Source organism: Phasianus colchicus, chromosome 5, assembly GCF_987193195.1.
Source record: "Phasianus colchicus chromosome 5, bPhaCol1.hap1.1, whole genome shotgun sequence".
Taxonomy (NCBI): Eukaryota; Metazoa; Chordata; class Aves; order Galliformes; family Phasianidae; genus Phasianus; species Phasianus colchicus.
Window position 1 is genome coordinate 15,694,570 of NC_143440.1, and position 23,933 is coordinate 15,718,502.

Below are 23,933 nucleotides of genomic sequence, written 5' to 3' on the forward strand. Positions count from 1 at the left end.
CACAGCGCCCCCCTCGCAGTCACCGGGCTCCTGGCCCGTCGGCGCACGCGCGTGGGCGTGGACGGCTTTGGAAACCGCCAGAAGGGGCGGGCAGCGCGGTGCCGCAGGCCTGCGCGGCGGCGGGGGCGGGGCCGGGGTCAGCTGACACGGGCGCCTGGCGCTGCGCGGCGGTCGGCGGCGGCCGTCGGAGCGGTTAACGGGAGCGGTGGGGCGGCCTGGCGGGGCGGAAGGCGGGGGCTCGGCCCGAGGGAGGCGGCATGGCGACCACCGTCAGTACCCAGCGGGGCCCGGTGAGTGCCGCGGGCCGGACCGCCGCGTTCGCCCTTGGGGCGCCGGAAGAAACTCCCCTCGCGATCGTCGGGCGGCCGCGGCCTGGCGCGGACCCTTCCGTCCCGCTTGCTGCCGGGCGGGCCGCGTTTCCGCTCTCCTCCCCTGCTCGTCGTCCGCGGGTGAGAGGAGAACGAGTGCGTCCGCGGGGGGCCGAGGCTGCCTGTGCCTGAGCCCCGGGGGCGGGCAGCCGAGCGGCCCTCCTCTGCCTGCGAGCCTCCCGCGGGCTCTTGTGCCGCTCGCGATCCGGAGAACGGCGTGAGCTAAACCGGAGCCCGACGTATTTCTCCTCAGAGTAGCGTAGAGCTTCCTGTGGTCGTGGTCGGACCGGGCAGCTTCAGACAGCTGTCCCTGGAAGCTGCGGCATGGGACGTGCTGAGGTAGGGTGCAGCCGCGGGGCTGAAAACCGAGCAGTCCAGTTTAACAGTCCTGTGAGACTTTGTGCCGAGGGTGAGCTGGGAGGCTCTCGGTGCCCAGGGACGCTGTGGGAAAAACCTCCCCCACGTCTGGTGTGGTGCTCGGCTCTGGTGCTGCGGCATCGCCTCACTTCCAGCTATTGCTGGCTGGAAGAATTGAGCAATAGCTGAGAATACGTATTGCTCAGATTGTCTTTTTCCCCCCCTTAATTATTGTATACTGCTGTTTTATTTCTTAGAAACACTTGTGTTAGGTTTTTTGCTGCTGCTGTCTGTGCAGTCTCTCTGAGAGACCGGGAGACTGGATTATTAAATTACTAATCTTGAAAAGCTGAATCTCTGTAATTATCTTATGCTAGTAATGCTATCTGGCCGTCAGTTTAGTTCCTTGAAATGCCATATTTGTAAGATTGTTAAGAATTGATTCTTTTTACAATTATTATTATTTTTTTTTACAATTGTTGTGTTCTTGGAGTAAGTTTTCAGTGGAGAATTAAAGTCAAAACAGTGAATTGAGGTTTTTATTCTCTCTTTGACAGTATTACTGATGGACAGCTGATATTCTGTGACTTACGAATTCATCAGTTCCTGTCCCCATAGGCTTGGTGTTTGAGAACTGATGGTGTGATTGCACCCAAATGCTGTTCTTTCAGTACGTAACAGATTTTACTAATAAATAAGTATCTGACAAAACAGTTTTAAAATAACTTCTAGTCAGGCCTTGGTTGATGTTTGGAAAAGGTTGGGGTACTTGTAGGGAATCAAGGTTGGAGTAGGGGGCTGAAGGAAATAGTAGCCAGGTGGATTGGATAAAGCTGGACAGCAGGCCTGGTTGCAGTCCTGATTTGCTGAGAGAACGTTGTGCTGGTAGCAATACCTCCATAAAATGGAGTGGTATTTCTTTTTGAGGAAAGTTTTATTTGTTGTGCTAAATACCTTGTTGATATTTAGTATATTTTAATCTTGACTTGTTTCAGCTTGATGAAGTCCTGTTGGGTTGAGATGAGATTCTGGCAAGAACTTTCTTGGAGTTGGCTTCAGCTTTTTCTTTCTTTATTGTATACTCCCAGCATTGTGTGTGCTGTCCTTCTTTGTCTTAATATTGTAGAGACTGGGATAATTGCAAGTGAATTATTACGCAGCATTAAGAAGCTGTCATTCATAGGTGAAAATGCTGGTACAGTACATACTGGCTTCCTTAATTCTCTGAGGAATGGAACATAGAATTGTGTTTGTTTCTCTATATATAGTTGCATTACAAATGGATAGCCACTAAACGGTGCTAAAGGACTGGGAAACCTTTTTCCTTCAGTGCTACAGAACATTTCTGTTGTCTCTGTTTGAACAGGCAAGAAAATGTTCAAGATTGTTTCATGGAGCTAAGAAAGCAGTGTATGTTTCTATACTGCTGCCAGTCTTTTTCTTATAACCATGCTTTCTAGTTTGATACTGTTTATTTGGTGAGTAATTAAAGTTCCAATTGCCCTCGAGTTTTTCAGATGAAACAGCCGGAATCCTGTCTGCTAATGGCAAACATCCTGCTAGAACATAGATTTCCTCTGTTCCATCTTCAGGATGATAGGGAAAATTAGTGTGGCTTTGTGTTACTGTAAGAACAGTACAGCTTTTGAAATCCTTGCTGCAGCTGCATATAGAAGGGCTGCTAAAAAATAACCTTTTTTAAGTGATAGGTACCACTAAACAGTCTGGTCAGGCTTCATATTAAGTCTCGAGTTTGAGACCCCAGTGCTGCATGTTGGTGATCCTTCAGCTAGCCAAGCATGCCCAGAATGGATGTCTGTGATTATTCACTGTGCTGACAACTATGTCAGGTCCTCCAAAATTAGATTGAGTGCCAAACTAGGGCTATTTAAGTTTCTGCTTCCTTGGCTTTCCTATTCATTTCTTTTTTGCTTTGAACTCTTCCACTGGGCAGCCTGAATGAACACTTGGTTCTTTTCCTATTCTAATGCTGTTATTTAACTGCATAAATATTGTCATCTCTGACTTTAAGTTTTGTTTTGAAATGTAGCTCAGGACCTCTGTAAACATGACTTGAATTCAAGATGTTCATTCATTCTATCTTTGTTATGTAACTCATTTTTGAATACGATTATTTCTGCCATAATTAGCCCTCAAATTACAAAATATTCACCTCCTTACTAAAATAGTGTAGGCTTGTCATAGTTTCTTCCCTGAAACCAGTGTTTTTATCTCTATTAATGGCTGTGCTTTTTTGTTAGGGAATGTATTTTGTAGATCTTCAAGTATCAATATCTGGGGCAAATTTAGATGTACTGGGAAAATCCGGGGCAACAGCATGTGACAAAATATTCTGTCGGGACCTAAATGCAGTAGGTGTACGTGGGAAGGGGAAAATACTAAGTAATGACTGCACTCATGGAGTGCTTACAGATAGATATATGAAAGCAAAGTTGGTGATAAATTTCTAGTAAAAAGAGTCATGAGAGTGAGTTAATAAATGTCTGATGGCTTGCGATTTGCTATCCTTTTTATTTTGCTTTAGTAATAAAGCTTATTAATCTTTAAAGCTTATTAAACGTAGTTCTTTCCTTTGCTTATCTCTAAATTGAAAAGCCGAAGTAAAGCCTTTGACTACAGTTCTAGAGAAGTTGAAGTGGAGATGTCATGCAATAATACAGGTTGTACAGAATCAGTGAAGCTAGAAGTGGTGTCAGTAGGCCACGTACACCAACCTTTCCCTAAAAGCACGGTCAGTATTGAGTTCAGACTAGGTTGCTCAGAACTTGGTCCAGCAGGATCTTCAAAACTGGCAAAGACCATTTTTATAATCTCCATGTGATTTCTTTGTTGTTGTTGTTTCATGTGAAACCTCCTGTTTCAGTTGAACAGTTTAAGTTTCTTCTTGCCTTGCATCTCAAAAGAGAACTTGGTCTGTTTTCTGAACAACCTTCTCATAGTTACTGAAAAGCCTGTGTGAAGTACATCCTATAATTCCTCTGCTCTAGATGAATCCACAGCTTCTCTTTACAGATCCTGTGCTGCAGCCCTTCTCATGGGCCATCTTGATGGACCTCTGCTGAGCTTTTGATCATCTTTTGTGTACTGCTGGGCCCCAGACTAGATGCGGTATTCCAATATGTTGCCTTAAGAATTACAAGAAAAGGGAAAAAATCACTCTTCTCAGTTTACTGGCTTTTGATTCTGTGGTGTAGTACGCTGCTAGACCGTAGCTTGCATTCCAGCAGGCTTCCCCCTGCTGTTCTGCTAGATGTTCTCTAGGCTGTACCAATGCCAGGGAACTTTCTGTCCATAGCGCAGGACTTTGTACTTGTTACCAAATCTCATGGGGCTCCCATCAGTGTATTCTTCCAACTCCGGTTGTTGGCCATGTTCTCAAACAAACCTCCATTCAAAGGTATTAGGCACACATGGTAGATCTCAGTACAGACTTCTGAGAAAGACTTATCTGTTAGCCAACCTGCAGTGTCACTGGCAGCTGAACTTCAGTTTCTGAGCTCAGTAATCCAGTTTTCCTCCATCCCCATTTGGACTGCAATGACCAACCTTGGATACCAAGATGTGGTGGGAACTCTCTAAAAGCCTTGTTTGCAAATCAAGGCAAACAGTCACCCCTTCTCTCCTTTTCAAAGATGAATGTGACTTAGCTATCTTTTTCCAATTTTTGAGGACTACTTCTGTTATCCATGAGCTTTCAAAGATGAGAGAGCGGCTTTGGAAAATAAATATCATCTAGCTCCTGTAGCTCTTTTGGATGCATTTCATGGTCCCAATTTTTCAAAGTATAAGCCATATAATAATAGTACAAAATTATTTTATTTACTTATTTACTTTTTTTTTTCTTGAAATGGTGGAAGCATTTAAGGGTTAAATAAGTAGAACTTAGTAGGTAGGTGTTTTTTAGCTCTGTAGAGTGAGATTTCTCTGAGAATTAGTTTTGGGGTTTCTGGATCTGTTTGCTGGTTTGGAATCCTTAGATGTGAGGACATTTTTGTTCTTGGTGTTGCCTTTTTTCCCACCCTGATGTAGGTACCAGTAATCACATGATTGCTTGGTGAGCCATGTAAAGCTCCTGATGACGCACTCCTCTCCTTTACCTTCAACCCTTGTTTTGTTTTCTTTTGTTCATCTTCCTTTATAGTTGCCTTGGTGCCACTTAGTGTTGCATGATAGGTGAGGGTGAGAGGTAACAGGAAGATGAGACTAAGACAGCCAAGGTCTGAACAGCCCTGCAGAGCCATTGGTTTGAAGAAATAACTTGATGATTGTGGGTTGTTTGTTTCACCTGCTGCATTTTTGCTCTAAAGCACCTCAAAATGAGGTATGAGATGGTTTTAGCAGACAGCAGAAAGGGCGATGTTCTGTTTCTAAGTAATTCATATTCTTGATTTGCAATGCTGTCAGTAAAGCTTATTAAGAAGTGATTACAAGGCAGACCTATTGTTATGAATGCCTGCTCATCATCTGCCTGAAGAATTAAGTTTTATGGTGACACCATTACAATTGTCTGGCTTGAAAAATGCATCTAGTAAATTCAGGTGTTAGATGGAATGTTTATGGTGCAGTTAATGGTTGGGCGGAGTTGAATTTCACCACTTTCCTGGAATGTTGTGGTAATAAAGGGAATGCCTCTGTACAGTGGGTGCTGAATGGGATATCAGCTCCTTGCCAGAGTTCTCCTGGCTTTAAAACTGTTTGAAATCTGGTTATGCAACTTTGTATTTGATTGAGATTTGGAGGTGGCAATTGCTTAACAGTTTTTGAATGCTTTGAAGGAAGAATTTACAGAGAGTTTGCACAGTGCTGATTTGCCTCCATCTCTATGGAATCAACTGATAATCAGCATAAGAATTTACTGATTAATGTTCTTTCCTCAGTGAGGTTCTCTGCTAGCTGCTTACTGAATACATCACCACAACTCTTGTACCAGATCTCAGACACGGCTGAACACTGAAGTTGGGAGTGTGTGCCTCTCCTGTGCCTTACTTTTGAGGGGCTTACTACTGGTATCTTTTAAGAATTTGATTATGCTAGCTGTTTTTCAGAATATCTGTTCTGCCATTCCAGTGTAAGAATGCAGCTTTGTGTGAGATAGTGCAATGACCAGAAATCCTTCTTTGGCTTGTCTCTTTGGACCTCAGTGACTGGTTTATATATTTTTATGTTGGAACAGTATTTGAATGACTTAATAAAAAAAAAAAAAGGATATTTTTTCACTTCTTTGACCATGATGAATGAATGAGTTAAGGTTTCCAACATCCATATTAGGATGGTTGTACCAAATGCTGTATGCTACCCTGATTTCTGATGAGCTGGCAGAGAGAGCTTGCACATATGGGGATGTGATTTAGAGCTGCAGCTCTCACTTCTGACTATGTGAAATCTTTATGATGCATATTCTTAAATGCTAAAAAATTCTGAATTTCAAACTTTCTGGAGGGGTTGTCAAGGGTTGAAAGCAGCCAGCTGTGTTGCAAATGCCATTGCTTTGTTAATTCTGGGGCCAGTGCAGATCTTTCCTAAATGGATGGTTCTACTTTAAAACTGCTAATTGTTCACAGCATTGAAGCATTACTGATTAGTTTTCTGTATATAATGTATGTAATAACTGTACAAATAAATTAAAAGCTATTTTCTTCAGGAAGTGAGCTAGTATGAGAAACCTGACTGTGAAATTTAAATGGTTGTGAGAAAATAATATTCAAGGTGCACATTCTCTGGTCACACTCTTGAGAAATGTATTTTCAGCATTGTGGCAGTGCATAATGAATGCCTGCAAAGAGAAGTGTTGCTGTGTGAAAAAGGAGCTCGATGTTTCGATGGAACAGTAGTCTAATAAACACCATTAAAGTATTCACTTTCCAGTCCTTATATAGATATTGTCAGTTAACCATCTTTGAAGGACATGTTGAAATGTTTCCCTTCTGTAAAATTACTTTTTCAGAGTGGAATTTTAAGACACTTATGAGCAGAACTGCATCTCTTTCCCATCCCTCCCAGCAGCAGGCAGCCAGCACTTCTTCAGCAGCTTTGATACACTTCCTTTCTGGTATGTGACACCTCCTGCTGCCAGGATCCCTGAGGCTCTTGAACACAGAGCCAAATGCATCTCTTGCCAAATCGCATTTCATATGACTGTTGCTGTCTCAAGGATGCAATCTTGGCATGCAAGTGCTGTCTAATCTTCAAAAGTGATGTCCTAGGGGCCCTTTCTTCCTACAGGATGTTGTTCTGTAGGCATGCATTTGCTGGATACACTGTTGAGTAATCTTGTCTGAGACAGTAATGTAAGAAATTGCAATGTCTTTTATCTTCATACATTATACATGTTTTATTAAATGTAGAAGCAGCTCTATAGGCAGTAGAGATGAGCTTAATTATTTTTCTTCCCTACTGTGTGAGAGATGCTTTCAAATTCTTCTATTTTAATTTTTTCCTCATTTCTTAATTTGTGATTATCTGAAGTTGGAATCCCTCCATTGGGTCGAATGTGGTAGTATCTGATCCCAAACTTGACAAGGTTAGTTGCAGGCTGTGCTTAAAACTGAAAAGGCATTAGGACATCCTGGTTCTCCTGAAAGGTTTGTCTTTATGATCTGTCCTGAGGATTAATTTTGAAAGTGACACTTCCAAATGCTGCCACATACCACGTGTTTTACTTATGCAGCTTTCAAGTTTGCGTTAACGTCTGCTGCAAATGTGTGCCAAAATACTGGCAACTTTAGTTGAGCAGTAGCTTTTATTAATGGTAATGGCAGCGCATTAGACCTTGCAGTCTCTATTTCAGTGCATTTTTTTCTTGAAAGAAGGGTGCTATATTCTGTCATGGGAATGATTGGATGAATGGTGAATACGGGGAAGAGCTGGACAGCATCAGATGTCACGTGGAAATGGGGTGTGAAACTTGGTAGATCTGATGTTTGTATGGATTACTTGAATGTTCAGTTGTAAAACAGCCTTGGCTTTGCGTGTCCACATTGTTATTTTTCACAGAGACTTGTTGGATGTTAGTATTTTCAAAAGTGAGCATGGCAGTTCTGTCATTATTTAGTTATTGATGCTGTCAAAACTAGAGTAAAATGCTGAATGTTTTTGCTGAGGTTCTTGGGTTTTCTGTTGCTTTCCATTGTTCATTATGAAAGTGGGAGATCTAAATTTAAAGTTTTTTCTTTTTTTTTTTTTCAGGTGTATGTTGGTGAGCTTCCTCAAGATTTTCTTCGTATTACTCCAACCCAGCAGCAACAGCAAATCCAACTGGATGCCCAGGCAGCTCAGCAGCTGCAGTATGGAGGACCAATGAGTACAGTCGGCAGACTGAGCATTACTGTAGTACAGGTATAAATTGTACCTATACAGACTTTGGTCATTTTTCATCAGTGGTCACAAAAGACTTCATGTTGAATTTTTTACTCAACTGCTTGGTTTTTAGGAAGCGAGTAGTTTTCAAAGTTTTTGTTGCTTAATTTTCTTGTACGTCAGGTTTTTTTCCAGTTCTGTTACTTAACTGTGACATGCATGGTGCAGCAATTTCCTATAAACCTTGCTATCACAGAAGAAGATGCTGTTACAGAAGAGTTCCTGTAGAAGCCCAGAATACTGGGAGACATCTGCAATCTTGAGACTGTTATAGGGAACTGCAGTTAGCTTACATATTTTTCCTTAAGTGGTTGTTCTGAGCCATATCTCCTTTAATGCATTTTGCTACTTTTTTCTGGTGCTTTCTGCAAGCTTTCTTGTTCGAGTACGTAGTCCTATCTTTTTTAACTTCTGCTTGCTCTTTCCCTTTGTTACCCCTTAATTGATCTCTTGGTAATACTAAATTATTGCCTTCATGATGTGTAAGATTTCAGGTTTTAAAACTTTTGTCTTATCACAGTTCTGTTTATCTGTATTAACAAAACAGGTGTTCTTCATGTTAATGTATCTCATGTATTTAGGAGTCTTTTTCTAAAAACATACTAAAGATATATTTAGTGATAAGCCAGGTGTTCTATGGTTAAAGCTTCTTCATTAGGGGGAGAACTATAGGATCTCTCAGGAAAGAGATACTGATCTTTTTTTCCTGTGTCTTTTGCTGGTCAGTTTACTCCTTCACAACCTATACTCCTTATACTCTGAAGGCTGGAGGCAGTGCTTTTTCAATACTTGTTGATTCTAAGGTTTGTTGAATGCAGTTGCAATCCTGTCTCTATTTCTAACCAATTCTCCAATCTTTGTTCAGAGGCTTTCTATGATGTGGATTTCTTGCAACTTTGAATAGGAGAAGAATGTTACTCTTCTTTGTAGTGGCAGAGGCTTCAGTGACTTTTTTTTCTCAGAGTTGGGAACAGATGATTTGGGTTAAACCTTAGGCCTACAAGGAAACAATGTATATTAGATGACATGCCGTGTTACTGTTAGCTCTCTAGTTTTTAGCCATTTGTATGTTAGTAAGTTGTTCATCTTTGACTACTTGTTTTGACAGCTGGAAGTGCTTTATTTTACTCATGGTATTTTGATCCTATCTTGGTAGATTATTGAAACTCGTTAAGTAAGAGTTCAGACAGTGTGATATTCAAGGAGCTGTTACATCTCACCTTCTGTGTACAGAAACATTCAGATGATTCCTGTTTGTGTAGGTACTAATGTTTGTGTAGAACCAATGTTTATTGTGTTGAGTACTAACTTATATTTTGGAGGTTGTGAAGACAAAGAAAAAATGATAAAAATTACATATGTACTTTCTTCAGGAATTGTCTGGCTGTTCTTGATGCCGTGGCTGTGAATAACTACTTATTACAGAACTGTAAGTTGAGGTTAAGGAAACCTCTGGAGATTTAGTCCAAGGAGAGACCCCTAATCAAGGATTAAGGATATTGGACTTCCAAGGAAAGGCTGAGGAAGCTGGGAACATCTAGAAGATCAGGCTTGGGCAGGAATATTATCAGTAGGAAATTAATTCCACAGAGTATTTCTAGAGATTAGTTCTCTCTGGTGACTGAAAAGACCACAAGAGATGCAAGGAGCATATATTGCAATAAAAAAAATTATGAAAAACCTAACCTTTTTACTGTGAGAGTTGTCAGATATCTAAACAGGCTGCCTGGAGAGGTTGTGGAGCCTCCATCCTTCAATATGTTCAGAACTTGCTTGACCACAGCACTGAGCATTTGACCCTGCTTTGAGGAGGTGGTGGTAGCACAGGCTCCCTGGAAGTCCCACCCAAATTCAGCCATTCTGTGGTTTTGTGAAACTCGTAATAATTTCAGTGGCCCTTTTACTGTACTAGTTCCAGTATGTCCAAGTCTTGTGCTGGGCAGCCCAGAATTACATAGAAAAGTACTCCAGTGGGTCTTGCCAGCACTGACTTCCTGAAATTGCTAGCTGTATTCCTGTTGCAGCCTAGGAATCAGCTGTCTGTGCTACAGGGGTCAGTTGCTGGATTGTATCTATGAGCACCAGGAACCCCCAGATCCCTCTCTGAAAAGCTGTTCTCCAATCTGAACAGGAGTGCTGCTGGAATCTTGGCTGCATATGGAGGCATGTGGTACTTGGATACAAGGCTTACCATGGCATAGTTAACCTGTGGAGTGCAGAGATCTAGTTAAGTCCTTTGTATTTGAATGCCTTTTGATAAAGTACCCAGAGCACTATGCACTATTTCTGCTACTTCTAAACTTTTAGAAGATACTTTAATTTGCAAAGCCCACATTTACAAGAAATGGTGTAAGATAATTCTTACCAGTTCTGATACATAATTATCAAACCAGTGTATGTCTTGAAGGATTAAAGGATTTTCCAGGCCAGAGCTGCAGCTACTCTGCCTAAATCTATTAGGTCTCAACTGTTCGAACTCCTTGTATCTCCTGCAGGTGAGAGGCATCATAGGCATCATTTTTCTTTTTTTAAATGTAAAAAGAATTCTATGTCATTTCTTAGAGGTCAGAGCAGTAAGTCACATAAACCTGTTTTCTACTTGACATAGCTGCGCAGCAGTACTCAGTGTTGTCTTTAGGACTGTCACAAACTTGTTTTTTTCCCTGTTCCCCTGATGTAATAGTGAAAGTATATTGGGTAACTTCAGATTATGTGCTGTATCTGTCCTTCCAGTACCACTGTACTTAAATTGCCCACCTAATTATGTGACATCAAATACACGCTCTTATATCTGAAAAGTATAAATAACTGGATTTTACTCTAATTGAATTCTTTTTACAGCAAACATTGTGTGATATTCTTGAAGCTAAGTTATTTCATCCTTTTAAATATTTCAGTAAAAGAAGATAGGCTACCTGTAATGCTGAGTTTCATTGGAGGGCAGAAATCGAGGCAAAAATTGAACATAATGCAATTTCCTTAATCATGTTTCTGCTGGTTTTATTATGAGGTTATTTAAGCTTTGGTGAAGATGTGTGTCTTGTGTAGAAGACACTTCAGAAAGAGAATCTTGTCAAGATTTTCCAGGCACTTAACGGTGTCACTGACTTCTGTGTCTAATCTGAATGCTGTTCCTATGAAATTTTTGCTCTACCTCAAGTTAATATATATCTGTTTGATGTCTGATTCTTTGTGATCTAATCATAACCACAAGCTACTGTATGTATTACACACTAAAGGGCTTTCATTTCTTTTTTTTTTCCAGGCAAAATTGGCAAAGAACTATGGAATGACCCGCATGGATCCCTACTGCCGAATACGGCTGGGGTATGCTGTGTATGAAACCCCCACAGCACATAATGGAGCCAAGAACCCTCGCTGGAACAAAGTTATTCAGTGCACTGTTCCTCCGGGTGTGGACTCTTTTTACCTAGAGATATTTGATGAGGTCAGAATGTTGATACTGCTTTCGTTTCCTCATCCCTTGTTTGGGCTGAGGTTTGGGTGGAATCCTATGAGGTAGAATTGAGTTAGCAAAAGCTGTTTCTTAGCTGCACTCTCTGGAAGTGCAGCTGAGAACTAACTCCTAACTGATACCAACTCCTCAGGTACTCAAGATCAGCAATATGTGAAGCTTTGCTCTGCTTCAAGAATGTCAGCCCAAGAATGCCAGAGCTTGTTACCTCACAAGGGGTACCAGAGCATTAGCAGAGCTCCCTGCAAATAAAATGAAGCAGAAGTGTTTGAGTGGCATTGAAGCTCTTCTTCACTATCAAGATGTGCTGCAGCCTTATATGCTGTACTGTCCCTATTAAAAATAGCATGTTTTTATATTGCTGGGTTAGCCAGAAATTCTTCATTGTTCTAACACAGAAAGAGGTTAACTGCAAGCCCATAAATACTGAGAATAAACCAATCCTATATAGAATGTGTAGTTCACTGGGAATAATTTGGAGAAACATAACTTTATGCCTGAATTTAATGGCAAGTCTCTACATGTCCACTTAAGTATATTTTACTTAATGTGCAGAGCTGATAAACTGTTTACAGGTTACAAATTTCAGTTTCTCAGAGATTAAGTACATCTGATTAACAGATCAGTTAAGTAACCTGCTCTGCAAACGTTGCTTATAGGAGCAGTACTGTCACGAATTCTAATGTGTTATTCTACTAGATGTTGTTATTGGCAGCAGGGAGTATGTGCCTACATGTTAACTGTTCCATTTTGGGATGTTGACTTTGACTTAGAACAAACTTGTGTTCTCAGGCGAAGTAAGAGGCTGCAACTGAGGCAGATGTCTGTGACCTGCCCTTCTTTGCTGCCCCTCTTACTGTTTAACTCGACACTGGAGTAGCTGCGCTTGTTACACAAATGAGGCTTTTGAATGCTGTTCTGTGATATAATTGGTTGAAGTTTCATTACTGCAACATGGGAGCACATCAGTGCTTGCTTGTGAATTACTGGAGTTATATTTAAATGTAAACAGAAGCTGATTCTTAGTGTGACTGCTCATGAGTGATTGCTGTCTACAGATATACACCTGTTTAAATACTTTCTGCCTTATGGATAGGATGTCCTGCATTCTGGTTGTTTAATCAGGTGGAGTCTGGAAATATTTATAGAATGAACAAAAAAATACAGAAGTATTCTATGTCAATATTTATTAATGTTTATGCAACAAAAAAGCTTTCAGTACAGTTTCTTGCAGTATCCTTCTCAGCTGCATACAGCTAGACAAGTGCTTAATACAATGGGTGAAGAACTAGCTGACGAGTCAGGCTCAAAGAGTGAATAGGTCAGGCTGACAGATCTGTCACTAGTGGGGTTCCACAGGACTCTGTTTTGGGGTCAGTTCTCTTTAATGTTCTTATAAGTGATCTTGATACAGGAGTCAAATGCATACTAAGAAAGCTTGCAAATGCTATGAAATAAGGGGGAGCTGTTGACTCCCTCAAGGGTAGATAGCCTTTGCAGAGATGTTGACTGACTAGAGGGCTGGACAATTTCCAACCACATAAAGAAGTAAGAAGAGCAGTGTCAGATTCCCCACCTGGGAATGGGGAAATCCTGGATACACATGTATGGATGAGGGGACGAGAGGCTTGGGAGCAGGCCTGCAGGAAAAGGATCTGAGGATTCTTGGTGACAGCAAGTTGAATGTGAGTCAGCAGTGTGCCCTGGCAGCCAAAAGGGGAATCTGTACATCTGTACCTTGGGTCCACCAGGCCCAGTGCTGCCAGCTGGGTGAGGGGAAGGGCTGGACCATTGAACTGTGTGGCCTCACCTCCAGCACTGTATGCAGTTCTGGGTGCCACAGTATTGGGAGGGCATAAAACTGTGGTGTATTAGAGAGCACTTGAAGGAGAGCAACAGAGATAGTAAAGAGTCTAGAGGGCAATAATTAGGAGGAGTGGCTGAGGTCAATTGATTTGTTCAGCCTAGATAAAAGAAGGCTGGGAGATGACTTCCTGCAGTCTGTACTCTGTGACACTTCATGTGTGCAGGTAGATTGCAGTAAGGTAAAATGGAGACTTTTTTTTTCTTTCTTCTCTAGCGTGCCTTTTCAATGGATGATCGCATTGCTTGGACACACATTACAATTCCTGAATCTCTAAAACAAGGAAATGTGGAGGATGAATGGTATAGCCTGAGTGGAAGACAGGGTGATGACAAAGAAGGAATGATTAATCTGGTGATGTCATACACGGTAAGTCAAGTTTAAGGCGAGAATGAGAGAGATAATGAAAAGAGATATTTTAGATTAAAGCAGGAGTATTTCCATTGTATCTTACTATTATGTGTGTGTTAGCATTTAAAATATTTGTACTTTATTTTGCAAATAGCAGCCAAAAATATTAAGTTAGTAAATCCTTCTTGGCGAGGTAGTAAATGAATATTTATTTGGCTAATCCTTAGTCAAATAATCTGCTTTGATTTCTAATTTGATTAAAACAACAACAAACAAAGATTCCACTTCATATTTAGAAGGTCGTGTCAGTTTAAAAGTAAAAGTAATGGCAGCTGTTCTTTGGTCTTTTTGGAAAGTTTGAGCACTCTGATGACTTGAATTCTTATTTCCATTTTTATTTAGTGCTTGTTAATTGAACTGCTGACTTTGGTCTATTTAGTAGTTTCTGGACTATTCTCTAGTCTCTTATCTTTGTCATAAGTATCTGTTGAATAGCCTGATAGTTTCTCAGTGCTTCCTACTATGCTTGTGCATGATCAGAAATTCCAAGTTGTTGCTGAGTGCACAACTGTGAAAAGGTGCTTCTGCTATTTGAATTTCCTATTTGGCCCCACAACTGAACAATTAATTGTTCCTTTACCCCTAGGTTAGAAGAATTTTTATTAACCTTTAAAATGTGTACCAATGGATGTGTTGCACACAGAATCTGACCTTCTAATGTCTTCCATGATGAAAGTAAACAGGAATTGTGGTAGTATAAAGGAATGGACTCGAGCACTTTTAAAAGTACTAATTTACCTCAAAAAATGATTTGAACTAATCTCTACTCTTAATAAAATTCAGTTGTCATTTCAAAGAGGAGTATTTCAGTTAACTTGCCAAGAATTCTGCTTAACACAAATTGGATAGGTCTTATTGGGCATGCAATGCAGATTTTCTGTATTACAGTGTGGTGACTTTTTGCAAATGTTTTTTTAATTGGCATTTTTAAAATTATTTTAATCTCTGTTGTTCTTTGTGTCTAGTCTTTGCCAGCTGCCATGATGATGCAGCCCCAGCCAGTGGTTCTGATGCCCACTGTATACCAGCAAGGTGTGGGATATGTGCCTATAGCAGGTATGTTGTCTGTCATTGAAGACTAAAGCTGCCAAGTAAAGGGGTTTTGCAGAGATATCTACCAAGTTTCTCTTCGTTTATGGAATGCGAAGGGAGCTTATAACTGATTTCATCCTTGACTGTTTTTTCCATGATACCAGAGAAGAGGAAATGAGTTAAGTGTAGACCTGATTTCAGTCTTTTTGACCTCTGAGTTTGAGAGAGATGCATAAGTTTGGATTAAAATGACTATAAAGTCAGAACGAGTAGCATGAAGTCTACTTTTATTGAGTATGAAATCTAGACTTAAGTCATTAAATAACTAAATAGACTGGAACATAGTTTGTCAGATATTGTGTGCTGTGAAGATGGTGGCAACCCAGGTGAGAAAATGCTCAGACTTCAGAAAGCACATCACATTTGTGTAGCCAGAGCTGCAGCTAAAACTGACTATAGAGGGATTATCCTTCCTGTGGACCTTGAAGATGCTCTGTTGGAAACTTGCTACACAGCACATGAACTGCTTAACATTGTTAATGAAAAGTATTAGGGAGCTCTGAGATAAATCAATGGAAGTATATCAAGAAGCTAAAAAAAGAAAATCAGTTGTCAGTTGCCTTGGTCTGTGCAAAGTAAACTTTGGACTTGTACAGATAGATGTGTTAGGTTTTGTAGAGTTACTGTCGAAAGTAAAGCTTCAAGTATATAAATAACCGTGCATTTGCTCTTCTTAAATAACTGGTAAGTAAAGTTTAGGTTTTCTGTTTGTTTTCTATTTCGCTTTCAGCTCTTAAAAGCTCTAGTTTGAACATGAATTCAGCAAGATAGTGCTCTTAATGGAAAATAATCTCACTGATATATTTTTGGCTTCTTTGCATACGTTTGTATGAATGAGTGACAGAGTATATGGGACACAGTTACCTAACTGAGGACTGGCACAATATATTTTCCTTTTAGACTCAATTCTTGATTGAATTTAAGTTTCATTTTCTGAAAAAGCAAATTTCCACAATAGGAGTGTGGATATTTAGCTTCAGAAGATTTGCCTCCTGCTTCATTTTTAGTGTTAAAGCAAAACATAGGAAAGTTTGGTTACATACTGAACTCCCTGATGAAAATTTATAGAATGCTTCATTTAAAGTGGTTTTTATCTCTAGAGCTTCATTCTCAGGATTTAAGTCTTGCTTCCTTTGCCAGAAAACTAGTCTAAACTATTGTGTGTATTCTGAAGTATCGTTTCCATCGTGGTAAGCTTCTGTGGTTTTTCTGTTCTTGGATTAGATACACCTTCTTGGATTCATCACATCCTGATACACTGAAGCAGCTAGTAAACCTCAGATTTAGTACTTGTGTGGGGTTAAATAGTTGTTTAAATAGTTAAATAGGTTAAATGTTTTTTTAAAAAAAACAGCTATAGAATTTCTTGAGCAGATCAAAACAGTGATACTCATGCTGTGCTAGTGAGACTGCAAACAGTGAAAGTGAAGCAGAGGTTAATTTCAGATGTAACTGAAAGCAGACATCTGACTGAACAGGTAAAACTGAAAGTAGACCTTCAGAGTTAGAAAAACAAGTACAGTGGTGTATCTTGAGATTAAGATGTTGGTGTTCTGTAAGTTTTGTGTTGACCTTGAGTATATTTTCAGAAATAGTTTAAAAAAAATTGATTTGGACAGGTGAACAAATAACTGATGTTTTAGTGCATGTAATTGTAATGCCTGACGTTTTATCATATGAGTATTTATGCATTGGTTTTATTGATGTGTATGTTGGGGTCTCCCTTCTGTGAAGATGCTGCATGTTTTGTTTTAAGTATTGCTACAATAATCTTCTTTATTAAAAGTTCTTCCTGATGATAGAACTTTTATTTCTAAGATGTTGTGGAGTCCCACCATTCCATTTAAACTTTTTTGTTCTGAGAAAACTTGAATGTACTTTGCTAATTCATAAATGCCAAACTAGCTTATTATAAACCACCCTTCACCTGTTTATATTTTTCACAATTTTGATAAGTTTTTGAAACTTTTGAAATTACTCTGCCACCTGTTTACTTTCACAGAATTTGTGGGCACTGTGGAAATTTCTCAAAGCACTGTGAGTTTTAAAGCCTTTGCCTATTCACTAATCGAACGACCCACTCGTAATAATTGGAAGGATGGTGAAGTTTGGCCTCTCCTTACAAGTGACTTCTGCTGTTTGAGGCATGATTATGTAGCTTAAAGAAAGGCAGCGATAGGGCAGCAGTGTGTTCCAGAGGAGTATGTTTATCTTGCTCCATCTCTTCGGTTTCAATTTTCCTTCCACCTATCCACTTTAATGAGTGTGGATGGCAAAGTCCTATTTGGTTTCTTCAGGAAACTGGAAGAGCAGCACTGATTAACTTATTGCCTCTGTAAGGAATAAGATTTTGCTGTTGGACAAGATGAAATCTAAGTATTGTCAAGGTGGAAAGTAGGTTCAGGAGATGGACTGGAATATGCTTATCCAATCCAGTTCACAGTTATTTGTGGTAACTGTCCAAAATAACTGAGTTTTAAAGTGAGATGGTAGTAAGTCAAATTTAGGTGTGTCTAGAAGGGCCACACTGTGGTGGGGATTTTTTTGTGGATAACAAAATTCTGTTTAAAAACTTGGCATACGTAACTAACTTTCTAATTAAGGTCAAAACAAATGATATTGCTCATACAGTATTCTTGCACTGTGTGAAACTGGTTTGAAGGTTTTAAAAATTAAAGAATCTTGATAATAGTGCTAGTTGCTACAAGCTATAGTCACATAAACTGGGTTTGAAAATACTGAACTTCTGTGTCAGAAGTTCTTCTAAAACTTGGCTTTACTCATATCCTTTCACTTATGTCTTCTAAACTTCAGCCAGTTTAGTGCTGTTGAATACAGTGTGGTACATAGGTTGCCAATCAAAGCTGGTCTTCTAGCAGGATATGAAAGGCAGTAGGTTTAGCACAGGTAATTCAATGAAGCTGGATTTCTTTACAGATAAGTTGTCACTGGATAAAGTGCATTTGCACTTGACTTAACCTACTTGTTATAAAGGGGTTGTTAAAAATTAGGAATTTCCAATGCTCATTCAGAGTTTGGAATATTAGTTTTCTGAGAGGCAAACTTGTATGTATGTGTATGTTACTCCTTCAGGTCTCCATATTGGATATGTTGGGTTAGTTTATGAAAGTTGTTTATTCAGAACAGCACAGATGTTTGCTGTCCTTTCTGGGCTATAAATGCATAGTAGCTTATTTTGGGAACATATTCTTATTTCAATAAAAACAGCACATCTAGGAGGCTTTTTCTGAGTGCTGGAACAAAAATAGCTATGAGACTGAATCCTAGCAACATTTCATTTTTGCTATTAGGTAGTGTAGCTTTTATGTAGTTAGCTTATCCAACTTTCACCTTTAGAAACTAAATGTTTTATTTTCTTTTAAATATAGATTAATGTTTCTTTCCCATGTCTTATTCCTTTTCCCTTGCCCCTTCATTTCCACCTATCTTTAGGGCTTGAATACTTTGCTCTGGGTAAGTTTCCAAGCTCTCTACTCACTCCCATCATCATTGATTCAAGTCTGTGCATGAATTCATATAGACAGCTTTATTTACATTGCAGCAGACTGTATCACAAGGTATTTCCACTTGGATGTCACAATAAAATAATTTAATGCATCTCTTGAAATTGCTGAAGTCCTTCTAATCTGTGGGAGATTCCTTAATCTTTTGCTCAACTTCGGTATATAAGGATTGAAGTAGTTGGTGATAGTGCTGATAAAATGTGATGCTAATTTTCTTCTGAAACTGTTCTGTGTCAGTGAGCTGTTTTCGCTGGCAGCACTGGTTTCTTGGAAGAGAAATTTTTAATCTTGCAGTTTTTCTCCTGCAAGATTTGGGGAGAATGAGGTGTAATGTCATGACTGTTTGTGAACTTTGAAGTGAAGAACTCAGCTGTGCAGTGACATTCTGACAAGACAGCCTGTCACCTACCTTCTGTTACTTCTTAAATTAGCCTTTTTTTGTAAGAGGTAACATTATTTCATCAGTACGCATCTTACACTATTTTAGATTCATGTGAAGTTAAGTATCTGACATGATTCTAAAGGTGAGTTCTGTTACAGAAAACCATTTTTTTCTTCAATTTAAGCTTAATTTAATACGGCACGTTTAACTTTGGAACTGTGCAAAGATATTGTGACATCCTTACCTTCAATATAAGTATTGGTGTTCAATCAAGTATGTTCAGAAAATCTAGATTTATACATAGTGAGATAAATTATTCTTTGATGCTCTGAATCTCAGAAAAACACTGTAAATGCAAGAGACGTGCTGCCACAGTGTATTTAGTTTCATCAGAGCAATGTAAAACTTCCAGAGGTTCATATTCTTATGTCACCTAGCTGTTTGGCAGGTTAAAAATCCACATTAAAGAAAAGTGGTGGCATCTGTACTTCTAGAACTGACTCTTTCTTTCTGAGGCAAATGTCACTAGGACCTACTGGAATACAAATCTTGAGTCTTAAGACAAAAAAGTGATACTGATTTTTTTTTTGTCTTTCTTTTAAAGAATTTGTAATGAAGAGGCTCATGAGTTAATTTTGGAAGAATCATCCCTGTATATAAAACAAAATAGTAATGAGATAATAAATGTAGGGTGCTTGACTGAACAGTAAAATAAGTGTGTAATGCCTTGTGTGCAGCTGGAAAATGTTTACACTCAAGGCTTTGTTGGTGCTTTCTTGCTGCTTTTAGCAACTGACTGCTGTTGTACTTGCTTCACTTACTGGAATGCCATTGCTTATGCCAGCATGTTTGCCATTGCCATCTCACTGAATTAGAAAACAGTGCTCCATTCTTCTGATATGTGACACCCATTATCTGAGACCAACACAGGAAGGTTCCGTTATACCTAGAGGATGCTTATGTGGTTTAGTTTCAGTCTTCACCTGTTAGTGAAATGAGCTGCTTAATATGTAAAGCAGCTTTTTACTCAACAAAGAAAAAGTTGAGGGTTATTACAGCTACTCTGGTAACAACTGTTACACACATGTATGTCATACATCCCATATATATGTATGTTAAATTACATAGTGTGTAAGTTTATGCTTAAGTCTTGCTTGCTATTTTGTAAATCAGAAATAATAGATGCTTTTAGTCTGGGGTGGAGACAACAACAAAGCCAAGAAAAATGTACTCTTGAAACTGGTGATGTTAACTTTTATGGAAAATAAACATTTATTCTGGAAATGCTTGTTAAATATCACTGATACGAACTTCCTTTACTATAATCTGAATGTGGGGAGAACAATATAGCAAGAAATATCTCATCTCTAAAATTGGATATTTACACTGGCAGTACTTAGCATTGCGTGTGCAGATATCTGGCCTCATAATTCTCTTGTTTTGATGTAAGCAATAAGGAAATTGTTGTTTTTTTTTTTTTTTTTACAGAGGCAGGCTTACTGGTAAGCTATAGGATGCTGTGACACTTCAGAAGTGAGCTTGATGCTTCATTTGTCTTAACGTTTTAAACTGGTCTTTTTTTACAGACAGATCTTAAATAGTTAAGCTGATAGCTGGATAGTCTTATGGTGCTGATGACTTACTAAAGAAAGTTAGGAAACTTCACTTAAAAGTAAAGCATAACTTTTCTTGCTCTGTTCTTTACGCCTTCAAATTTACATGATTTCAAACTTATTTATGTTTTATAAGTGCCTGCGGTGTTTTAGGAAGAGTGAGGAGGAGTTGAAGTGTGTTGAGGCTCAGAAGAGGCAATCTGAAATGCTGCTGCTGGATGTGGTTATTGTATAAGGAGTTGTATTTGCAGCATTGGTGAGGGCTACTTTGTGGTTTACTTCTGGGGCACAACCATAATCTGATTTGCCAGATGGTCGAAGAATCTGATAGTGCTAAGCAGAATCTGAGGGAACATGATCCAAATGGCTTAAGAAGCTCTAGAGCCCAAGTTTAGGTTGTTGCCAAGTTTAGGTTGTTGTGGAGGGGGCTGTAGATGTCCTTGTGAGGGAGTGTGGTACATATGGCTGGGCAGAGATAGTTCGAGTGTGTGGGTAACAAAATTATGTTGAGAAGTGGCTTTTATTTAGATGCCAGTGTGAACCTTTTGAAATAGATGCAGCCTGTGCTACCTAGACTTAGAGTACCTAGGTTGCTTTTCTGCTTCTAATAAAGCTGAAGAAGATTACTAAGAGAATTCTAAAATCAGAGAAGACTGATAAACATTGAGACGCTTACAATTCAGTAATGCTCTTCAGCATGAAGTTGAATAGGACTGAAGTCCAAGTTGAAGGAAGAAATAGCAAAGAATATGCTAAGTAAAACAACAGTTGTGGTGCAGTCAGATTGTATTCAATTAGGAGGCATTGTCAACTAGAGTTTGATATAAGTTAAGGTGGTGATCCAGCCATGAATATCAATTTTAATACATCACTTTAAGGTTGGAATAACTGTACAAGTTAGTAAGCATAAGCAAACAATGTGGTTCTATAGGAGAACTCATACCTCAGGAATTGTAGGGGTCTTATGAACACGTAGGGTCTTAACTGCAATTTTTATGTTGTCATTTGTAAAGGAGTCTTTTGTATGAAATCATAGAAATAAGTCTTCTGTTTTAGTAGCTATTTTGAAGATCTGCTGAACAAATGAATATAAGTGTGATCACCTCATGAAAGAGGTTATTAGTGGAGTGCATCATATAAGAAAGTAATCACATGAAGGGAGCTAACAGACAATTTGTCAATTCAAAAGCTCTTTTCAATTTTCTAAGTCTGCACAAGTTGTGGAACTATCTGGTATCACTGAGTGGGACAAAATGTGACATTCTTAGGTAACTGCTAAGCCAAGTATTGCATGTAAAGATAAAATACGTATTTGGTGGTGCTTTGATCATTAGTATGTGTACAGATGTGAGTTATTGTGGACTGCTCTTTGAAAACATCAGGTGAATGGTGTACAGAAAAGTGGATAAAACATCAGAAAGGGAATAAATGACTTTACTGAGCTGCTGTGTGAAGCACTGGCACAGTTGCATTGTGATGCAGACAGTTCTCCATATCCTGTTTTAGAAACACAGCAGAAATGAAAAAATTAATGTATAAACATGCGAGTCTAAGATAAGCAGGGGGATGGCTTGTAGTGAAACAGGCTTCATTTTCAGGATAGGTAACAGCCTCTGAATGTTCTATATGTGGTTTTAGTTCTTCAAAAACAAATGGTAGTTTTTCAGCAATAGATGTAGGCCAAGTTAATAATAAAAGTCAAAGGATGTAAAGGAGCTTTTGTCTATTAATTCTATTTAAGAGTAATTCAAGAACTCACGTACTGAAACTTTCTAAACTGACAATGCTTTAATTACACACAGCAATGCAAAAAGTTCATTAAAAATATCAAATGAATTTTGTACTGAAGCAGAGGTACTTAGAGAAGTAGTGTGTACCCTTGAGGGCTTAAGGGGAATTGTACTTTTGCTACTTTGGGGCTTTGCAGGAGGAACTTGAACCAAGGAAGACCATTTGCTTGAGATTCATTTATGTGGTTGAGCCCTTTCATGGACATGATTTCCTTTTAATGTGATGAAGATTATATTTTTTGAATGTCTACTTATTGGTTATGTATATTGTTGGTTTAAAAAGCAGCTTATCACAATATAAATACAATAGGGCCTAAAATATGCTTAGTATCTGATGACTTACATGTAAGCCTGGCTGATACAGTTTGTATCTTAATTCTGAGCTGTATCTATTGCCATACTGCTTATTGCTTCTGAAATGTAACTTGGGCAGAGAACCAGGAAAGTGCTTTTGGTTGCAACAACCTTTGTGATCTCTGAAGTAGGTGGGTTAGTGGTAAGGGATGGAATGCTTCCTCCTTCATGGTCGTTAACTTTTCTCTCATTTTTTTTTTTTTTCCTGCATGCAGGAATGCCTGCAGTCTGTAATCCTGACATGGTACCTGTGGCAATCCCACCTCCTGCAATCAATCCTCAGCACCTGTGTAACGAAGAGGACCTGAAATCTATTCAGGACATGTTTCCCAACATGGACAGGGAAGTAATCCGCTCAGTGCTAGAAGCTCAGAGAGGGAACAAGAATGCAGCTATCAACTCCTTGCTTCAGATGACTGAAGAATCATAGAATCACTTCCTGCGTTGTCCCTTTCCTCAATGCCACTTATTTTTACTTGCCAAGCCAGGGATTTAGCTAGAGGAAGAATTTCCTAACAGTTTGCTGTTAGTGCATCCTGTATTCAAGAATATATCCCCTTTTCTCCTTGAGCATTTGGATCTTTTCACTTTCTTACGCTAAACTGAGTATGTGCAGGTAGAGAATGTCCTACAGTACAGCGTTGAAACATCTTTGATATCACCTGTGCCCTGTTTGGCTGTATTCTGAGGGAATAATGCTGCTTTTTTTCCTTTCTCTCCCTCTGTTCAAAAACTTGTTCTTACAGAATAACTCTATGCAGTACAGGATTTACTACTGTTTGTTAGGGTGGAAAAATTGCTTTTCCAACGGAGGGTTTGCTTTTTGAACAATTTATTTGCTGAAGTGTTTAGGTTTAACCAAGCAACCTGTTTATAGCAGAAATTAAAAGAAAGGCCTGCTCCTTGTCCTGCAGTGGTCAGTTATTGCTGTGAGATATTCAACTGCTTGTGATTGATGGAAGATTTTTGGTTCAATCAGTTATTTCTAAAGTTGTGCTTGTTGGTATTTCTAATGAGCATCTTCCCTTCAATCTAGAGCACCTAAGCAGTATATCATCTCGTGTGCACCTAGGGCTTTTATCACACCATAGAACATGGTTATATATCTGTAAAGTCTTAACAAATGACTTTTGTAACTTGTGCAGTCTACTGCTATAGCAGAGAACAGGACTGAACCCTAATGTCACTACTGCTTTTGCATTCCCATGACTATTTCAAAGGACAAACGCAGAAGGGCAGAAGGAAAGATTTTGGAGAATTAATGAAGCTATAAAAATTTAAGGTATTGCTGTTGATTTAAAAAAAAAAAAAAAAAAGAAAAAGAAA

At 39.1% G+C, this 23,933-nt stretch overlaps 1 protein-coding gene across 3 annotated transcripts; it reads left to right on the top strand.

Annotated features, from left to right (window-relative positions):
- TOLLIP (toll interacting protein) lies at window positions 1-23,933 on the top strand. 3 transcript variants are annotated; one of them, XM_090140649.1, is made up of 8 exons: window positions 1-290; window positions 1,283-1,395; window positions 7,932-8,081; window positions 11,368-11,550; window positions 13,658-13,810; window positions 14,818-14,908; window positions 18,398-18,418; window positions 22,823-23,933. In XM_090140649.1, the coding sequence occupies exons 3-8, from the start codon at window positions 8,043-8,045 to the stop codon at window positions 23,035-23,037; spliced, it is 702 nt and encodes a 233-aa protein (XP_089996775.1). In that variant the 5' UTR covers window positions 1-290; window positions 1,283-1,395; window positions 7,932-8,042; the 3' UTR covers window positions 23,038-23,933. The 3 variants fall into 3 exon arrangements, with proteins under 3 accessions (XP_089996775.1, XP_089996774.1, XP_031469725.2); XM_090140648.1 differs by lacking the exon at window positions 1,283-1,395 and having other exon boundaries at window positions 6-290; XM_031613865.2 differs by lacking the exons at window positions 1,283-1,395; window positions 18,398-18,418 and having other exon boundaries at window positions 14-290.